The sequence below is a fragment of the Galleria mellonella genome, unplaced genomic scaffold, assembly GCF_026898425.1.
Source record: "Galleria mellonella isolate WM207_F2 unplaced genomic scaffold, CSIRO_AGI_GalMel_v1 utg146, whole genome shotgun sequence".
Lineage (NCBI taxonomy): Eukaryota > Metazoa > Arthropoda > Insecta > Lepidoptera > Pyralidae > Galleria > Galleria mellonella.
Genome location: NW_026441999.1, coordinates 5,487,185 through 5,495,769, shown reverse-complemented (window position 1 = coordinate 5,495,769; position 8,585 = coordinate 5,487,185). Strand labels below are relative to the sequence as shown.

Genomic DNA, 8,585 nt, shown 5'->3' with positions numbered 1-8,585 from the left:
AGAAAAACTTGATAGTACTTGGTTAGTTTTTTTCTTTTTATCTATAAGGTTTTTAATGTAGTAATATAATAGTAATTACTGTGCGAATGAGCGTGTACGCTGGCCTGTATGAGCGAAGCTATAGCTTCTGTAAAAATGTGAGTAGTTCTTAAGTGCTGTGGGTATTATGTTTATGTCGAAATAAATGATATAATTTTAATAAAAATGTATGCACTAAGATATTGTTCGTTTCCTTTTATCGCTTGTGCAGACAAAAGATCTTTCGGCGGAAAGAACTAAAGAATTTTTATAAGAATGTAGAATGTAAACTTTCTTTGCGAACAAAAAGTACCTCATGTGTCTATTGATAAAAAATGGTACGTACAATTTCTACTGCCAGGAGGTTACAATAAAACTTCAAATTGCAAACTTTTTACCCAGTTTATTCATTCAAAAATTATCTATTGCCAATATTTTCATTTGACAACATTTTTGAAAATTTTATATCCCCATCCGATGAGCGAACGGTCTATATAATGGTTTAACTCATCACACGGGACCAGTTGAATTACTTGTATATATAACAGTGTTATATAGTTTATCATATCTCTAAATTAGTTCGATACCACACTTCTTAAAAGGACCCTGCACACATGTACGACGAAATGACCAAATTAGGTATAAAAACTAACAGTAAAACGCTCAATACTAATTAATACAAATTGTCGACTACAAATATGTACAGGGTCATTAATTACAATAAAAATAGAGATTTATACGATAGGTACTCAAAATTACACAAACAATTGAAATCCAACTACATCCGAATATAAAAGTACTTTAATATGATTAATGCATTACGAAATTTGTAATTTCATTTGAAATTACAAATTATATTCGAAAATATTCTTAATGAGTACAATAAACTGCGCAGGCTAATAAATATCAAGTAAATTATAATGTAATTTTTTTTTTTGTAAATTATCAAAGTTGTAATGCAAAATATCGTACACTTAATACTAGCTGATCTACGCACTCTCACACAAAACCAGTTATAAAATAAATGCAAACATTAAAAGCAGGTAAACCTATAATAAAATTTTAAGTTCGACTTTGGTAAATAACAAATCCATACGAAAAAGAGGTTACAATATTAATGATCTGTGCTGACGACCATTAATTTTCTTTATTTCATTTCTCAAATTTGGTATGAAGAGAGATAAAGTTCGATTACAATAAAATATCTAAAATTGCATGCTACGAAACACGTGCAAGTACACGATTTACAAACGGAAATTTTGTGTTTATCGGGAAAGTATCCCATTTGCGCAAACAAACTCATTATAGAGCAATAACTACATTTATTTTATTATAACACCCCGAGCACATGTAGTTTACGCTCAGGAGTTTTATCTGGAAACCAAGAATAGGACCAGCTTTTGGGCGTTTATGTAGCAAAACTTAAAATTAATACTAATACTAAAAAAAATAAAGCTACAGAAAATATGCATGGTTTAAAGTACATATAGTTCAGATAGTTTTTAATAGTTATTGTCATGTCTTGATAGAACAATATAAGAAAATATATAAAATAGTAATTGAAAACTGAAATTTTAAGGCTTAAAAAGTATACACTTTAATTAAGAGACAGCTCTTTGGTTTATTTTAATGTTCATATTTTGAAAGTACAAGATTACCTAGTCGATTATAAAACTATGAAATATGAATTCATAATTATAATACTTGTTTATTGTGACCTAAAATATTTTGAGAATATTTTCATACACAATATAGAAAGGAGGAAATTATTACAACGCTCGTCCCTCAATAAGTACTTAAAAAAGGAAAAATGCTGTTTTAAGTAGTTATTCAAGTAACAACAAATATAATATCGTTTAAACATAGGATGATAAAATTCATGAAATCGTGAATCCGTCGAATATAGTTAATAATAATATATAATGGAGTAAAAAAAAATTTGAATATGTTTCACAAACGCTTCAAATTGGATTTTTTTTTAATTTTACTTCCTTAGTCCAATTACTTTTGTAAATTTTTTCTCATTATCTGTTGTTTAAAATATTAATTTTATTTTAATATGTATTTGTATTTTATTGCTATTATTGCATGTGTTTCAATCTTCCTCTGCTTAGTATAATTCCTGTCTAACCTGTATTATAAAATATGATTATGTGAAATGTAAAAAGAGGAGCATTTAAGTATAACGGTTTATAATTTTTCAACTTCTCTTATATGAGTTATATGTATGCTATGTTGGCTTATTTTATTGTATGTCTATTTTAGATATTATTTAGTATTTATAGATCCTAAATTTCTAAGATAACCAACAATTTGATACATAGAGAAATAAAAAAAAAACCTTGAAATACGTTGATTTTTTGTTTCCAAAACTAAATTACATTTCGAAAAATTCTTATTTTTTTTTTTTTTTTCTGAAACTACCCTATTTTATTTAACACGACCTAAAGGAAAACCGCTGTAGTTCTCTAAATGGTTCAGTCCAGGTAACAAACTTATGTTAACATTTTACTGTTCACAGTGAATAAATTCAAATACTAAACAAGTAGTATTTTGACCAACCTTAACATATGTTTAACCTAAACATAACATGGCTGTGAGAAAAAAATTAGTAAGGTAAGATTTTTAACTATATTCTCGACAAGTAATCAAAAAAAGACTCCGTTTTTTTTTTTATTTGAGAGAATTACTGAGATATCCTTATATAATTATGATTAATTAACGATGAATACCCAACTTTGCTCGGAAGTGGTAAAGGCACACAAATAGTTTCAATTGTTCACATCCAAAAGAATCATGTCTAACTATATTTCAAGGTTTAAATTAAATTTACTTTTATGATTACACATCCTATTATTTTAGGCTGAGGTCCAGCAAGAAAAAAAGGTAAAAATTTTTCTGTAAATATTTTTTGTTTTGTGTTATTGTGAAGTGCATAATTCACTTGTTGAACCGCAGCAAACGACTAAATAGAGATGGGTACATTGTTATAATTAAAAAAAAAAAACTCGAAACACTGAGGCGAAGAGTGGCACATCATTGTGGGTAATCGACATTTAAAATGAAGTTATATTACAACCACATAGAGTCTATAACAACATACGAACATTGTTTATAGTTTATCAAAAAATGGACTCACAAAAAATCACACAAAAGAGAACTACATATAGGTACATTAGAAAAAACCACATTTACGCCCCCGTGTGGTTGATAAATTTATTGGCGCATTGTCAAGTTAAATACGACTTTATTACAATGTACTATTGTTATTAATTAAAGGAAAATTATTCGTAATACATGATAATTGTGAATGATTTAAAATGATGCTGTTAACGAGAGAAAGTTAAATATCACTCTATGTACAATAATGAAAACAATCTATTTTTTTTTTATACTTAGCTTAGTATTGAGTAAACAATATGAGAATAGTTTTTTTTTTTTTTTTTAATATCAATGATAAATTAATTGTTATATTTTTGTATTGATTGTCTAATGATTTCGGCGGTAATGTTTAAAATGACCAATTTCATAAATTACACTAAAATATGCCGTTTTGGCATCTTGTTTAAAAAATGTGCCAAGTATAAAAAAATTATATTTCATCACAAATTAGACAAAATCTAACTAAACAAAGTCCGAGGTTCGTAGTTTTAAACTATCGCTTAATTCTACTAATATTCAAATCCTAATTTTGACAAACAAGTAGTAAGTATGAATAACAATTATTTCTATACATTCATAAATTTAATATAACTAATTTATAATTACACCGATGATGGCACTTTGACATTAACCTTAGGACACATGTGTAAAGAAGTCCAGTAACATATTGTATTATAGTCCAAATTGTATATTACATGCAATAACATAGTTATCAAATGGCTGCGCATTTGCATTATTTATAAGTGTTATTTATGTATGGAGAATATAAACATGTATAACAATTTTATTCTATTTTCTTTTTTATTTATTGAACTGATTTTCTTTATAATTTACTGAATTATATTAATTTTTTTTTTGTACGCGACATTAGTTTTTTAACAAGCTGAAAGGAAAATTATTTTTATGAATCTTCTATACAATAAATGTTAACTACATTTTTAAATTTAAACAAGATATAGAACAATAAGGCTATATCTATAGTACTACAAATTTTACTTAAAATTCTAAAAGATCGATTATTATTTGTAGTCTTTAATGTTTTTGAATACAGAAGGCTTTATTTTTTAAACTTTATAACACATTTCTTCGAGAAAATGTTACAGTTTGAAAAAAACTTCGTTATAAGGTGCTTACAATTTTGGTTTATCCTTGTCGAATGGGCGTGACTATTTTGTTTTTTTTTTTTACCAACTATGTAATCACTGTATTCAAACGTATATTGGATAAAGTAACATTTTCAATTTAGTGACACCATTTGTACTACATTTTTATTCGCACTTACAACTTTGGACTACCCTAACAGTAATATTTAACAAGAGAATCTCAACGGACGGAGCACTATAACTACGTATTAAGAGTTATATTACAATTATACACATACATTTTTGTCACGTTTCAAGGTCCATAAAAACATGTTAAGAACAGTAACAAATAAATTATGTTTGGAGATGTAACACGAATTTTTTTCTAGGCGTATTTACGTTTGGGGATTGGGTGGGCCGTACCCACGCCAGGATGTGATTGAACCTTCGTAAAGACATATCGGAGAGTGCATATACGTCTTTTAAGAAACCCCAAGCTTCTTGGTATAATCTTAAATACGCCAATGCTACCAACCGCCCACGTTTAAAATAATAAAACTTTTTATTCTTTTTTTTTATGTTTATTCACTGTTTTTTTTTTCAATACTAACACAAGACCATATTTTATTATTTCATTACTTCATTTAAATGTTAAATCTATGTCACTTTTTTACTGATATTGGGGACGATTCTGAGGGGCCATTTCTTTAAAGGTTTAAACCTATCTTCTTAAATTATAATTTGATATCACAATGAAATCTTTATTGTAAGAAACGATGTAAACCAATTTTTTAAATAGATTAAGGTCCAAATTATTGCAATTTTAGTTTATGACCGTTCATAAAATAGTAATTTCCCGAAACTATCAAATTAAAATATAAAGTTAAGCTGTTAAGTTTAAGAGAAATAGCATCTCAAAAACGGCCTCACTGAATAACAGAAATAATGACATAAAAATAAGAAGACAGTGTTTTTTTTCTTAATAAACTTACACTATCTCTCTCTCTCTCTCTCTCGTTTATCCAATGCTCGAATTAAAATAAGAGTTCGCTGAAAGAAAGAACAGAAATGCATGCATCTATTCCTTAGATACATTCTTGGCATAGAACATTCCTTTTTTTTTGTAATTATTATAAAAGTTAAATTAGACCTCAAGTTTAAAAGAAATAATTGGAAAACCAACGCGTATTCGTTTACACTCTCATGTTAACCATACAATTTATTATTTAAAATTACATAGTTAATTTAGTTAATGAATACAAATATTAATCTAAATGATTAGAAAACATTTCAATGGGGACTGATACAAATGAGAGAGAGAGGTTACGTGACTTTAATGTATTTCTTTTAAGAGGTACGCATTACTTTATGAATAAAAGGAATACCGAAAAATCGTTAAAGGTATACAACGTTCAATAATCGTTAATAGTAATCGTAATAAAGTGAAATATACATATAATATATCGACAATGCGCCAAACGAACTTAGCTTACTAGATCTAGGTATAGTTCGCACAACACTTCGTTTTCTCTATCTGCACAAACGCAGCACGTCGTCTGTTAAAAAAGAAAAAAACTATTTTATACAAATATATAAATAAAAAAAAAAATATATTAGAGGGAGACTTTGTACAAAAGTCATTTGCTCGAGCACCTCTGTCCCATTCCTGTCTCTAGCAGCAGTTGTGTTCGGTTTGAAGGATGAGATATGGCAGTGAATTTACACGGTACAGAGGAATAACACCTGAGTTCTCAGGAATGGCAACGCATGGGGGGTATCATGGGCGAAACTGTATACTCTGTTATGTCCATGGTACTGCTCATGTCCATAGGCGAGGTTTACCACTTTCCATCAAGTCGACCCTCAGCTTGTTTGCCATTCTAAGTTGCATAAAAAAGACAAGTCTGAGAGTAGGTGGGTATACACCTATTTTAAGGGGCTAGGCCCCCTGGGAAATAATGTTAAGTACGCCAACGATGGTGAAGATGATGAATGTAGTATACTCACGTTGCTATTGCGGCGTGGTGGGGGTCTGCGGTGAGGAGGAGCGCGAGTGCGCGGCCAGCGAGTGCTGCAGCGCTGCCGGCGTCAGCCACTCCCTGCACAACGTTACCATTTGAATTTCAACTAAAGTAATTTTCATTGATATAGTATATACACATGATACAGGGTTTGATTCTCAGACAGGCCAATTTAGGAAATTAACACTTCTAAAATTAGCTAGTGTTCAATGGAACTCCATTTTGAAACAGACCAAGGATAAGTTTTATTTTTTTAATTATGTTACAGAACCATAGATAATTAGACTTGCCGACGGTAAACTATATTCACAGACAGAAAACTAGATTTATGCAACAGCTAGTGTCTAGGTATTCTGGGTTGTTACCCCCAGGTATTTACGAAATACTACATATATAATAACACACACAAACGCACACGAGTACACACGCACGCGCGTACGCACGCACGCACTCACGCACGCACGCACGCACGCACGCGCTCGTTTGGGCTATTGTGCGTATGAGTTATGGCTAGTACAGCCAACCAAATTTGTTTACAATTATAGTTTTATAAATAAGTTCATTAGAGCTGTTAGAAATTAAAATAGTCAAAGCTTCTGAATTTCATTTGAAAGGGAAAATACTAATATACACTTATACACACAGTTACAAGAGAAGAAAAATTAAGTGAGAGAAAGAGAAGGAAAGATAAGGCTATCGCTATATAGCGATAAGGCCGTCCATTTTTGCCTCTAATTACCTTACTTTTCGTAATGCTGACTATTGCGTATGTGTCTTTCTTTGAGGTGAACAATAAAGAGTTTTCATTCATTAATTCATTCAATAATATGTTTTTATACCAACTATATAGGTAGTAGGGGCTCACTTGGGCAGACAGCGCTGCAGGAAGGGCACGCACGAACTGACGTACGCGAGCCGGTTCACCCACGCCGGGATGTCGCGCGAACACAGCGCCTGCGCAAACAGGGCCAACATAAAAAACATAATCCTTGTTGATAGGCTGGCAACACACCTGTAAATTCTCTTTTGTTGCCGGTGCCTATGGGCGGCGGTATCACTTACCACCAGGCGAGCCGCGTGCTGGTTTACCCCTTATATTATAAAAAAAAAAGCACAACGAATAGTATATATATATACTGATTCAATTCAACTTAATGATAATGTAAACAGGCGAATAAGCCATCCTTAGGGGGGAAAAGGGATTGTTAGTAATGGAGACTGAGAATCCTATTGCTAGCAATATACCCAACCAGGTCGACCTCCTCGCGGTTCTCCCTGGAAACTATCATGGTTAATTCCTGATGAATTCATCGTGATGGGCTAACTGGCCTGTTTTCATTCTCATCTATCACCCTTCACTGGTGCTCCGCCAGCGTATACCGTTAGCGCAGGCAGGGTTACCATTCCATTTTCACCCATCAAAAAAAAAATAAGCCATTCAACCGTAAGACAGTCTGTAGTCAAATTAATAATCGAATAATTAGCTATATCAATTTGTGACTAACTTCATTTACTATTCAGACTAATTCTGTGATAACTTCGATAAGAATTAGTTAAGTTTTTATTATGTTTTATTAAAACGGTTTATTTACAAAGTCTTGCTTTTTTTTGGTTATATCCTTTTTACTACTAATATGTACTATTTAAGTGTTATCTGTCACATGCCACATGTCAACATATTTATAGCACACACAACAACGGTTTTTAGAGCCCAATTGAAAAATAATCATTAAAATCGTTTCAAGGAGGCATAACGCCCATCGTTCTCAGGAATGGCAATGCATGAGGGGTACCGTGGCAGTCACAGAGTATTCTTTGATATCTATAAGCGACGACTACCCCATTCCGTCGGGTGGGCCGTTAGTTTGCCATTTTTTTTTTAATGGGTGATAATGGAATGGTAACCCCGCCTGCGCTATCGGGATACGCTGGCGGAGCCCCAGCGAGGGATGACAGGTGAGGATGAAAAAGCAGGTCAGTTAGCCCATCGTGAAGAATTTAACGATAAATTAGTCACGATGGTTTCCAGGGGGAACCGCGTGGAGGTCGACCTGATAGGGTGTATTGTTAGCAATGGATCAATTAGACCGCATTACTAACAATCCCTTTTCCTCTCGTTAGTTTGCCATTATTAATAATGTACGAGCAAAAAATAAAAAATCGACTAAAAATATAATAGTCGAAAAGTGAACCTCCTCTTTTTTGAAGTCGGTCAAACGGCCGACCTCGGTCACACTCGCTCACAACAAACACAATTACAGTACACTAATTATTAAAGAACGCCACTGTGTTGATTAGTGAT

The 8,585-nt window shown here is 31.8% G+C and overlaps 1 protein-coding gene across 5 annotated transcripts in view; it reads right to left on the bottom strand.

Moving 5' to 3' along the window:
• Positions 1–401: 401 nt before the first annotated feature.
• The window catches only part of LOC113523255 (deubiquitinase DESI2), a 28,590-nt gene continuing 20,406 nt past the window's right edge, over positions 402–8,585 (bottom strand). For 3 of the 5 annotated variants that reach the window (XM_052891922.1, XM_052891924.1, XM_052891923.1), the window contains 3 exons: positions 7,149–7,237; positions 6,270–6,361; positions 402–5,818 (listed from right to left, as the gene is read on the bottom strand). In XM_052891922.1, coding sequence (XP_052747882.1) covers positions 6,274–6,361; positions 7,149–7,237 — 177 coding nt within the window. In that variant the 3' untranslated portion in view covers positions 402–5,818; positions 6,270–6,273. Of the gene's footprint in view, positions 5,819–6,269; positions 6,362–7,122; positions 7,238–8,585 lie in introns of all 5 variants that reach the window. The other 2 variants (XR_008252505.1, XR_008252504.1) reach the window with 2 other exon arrangements.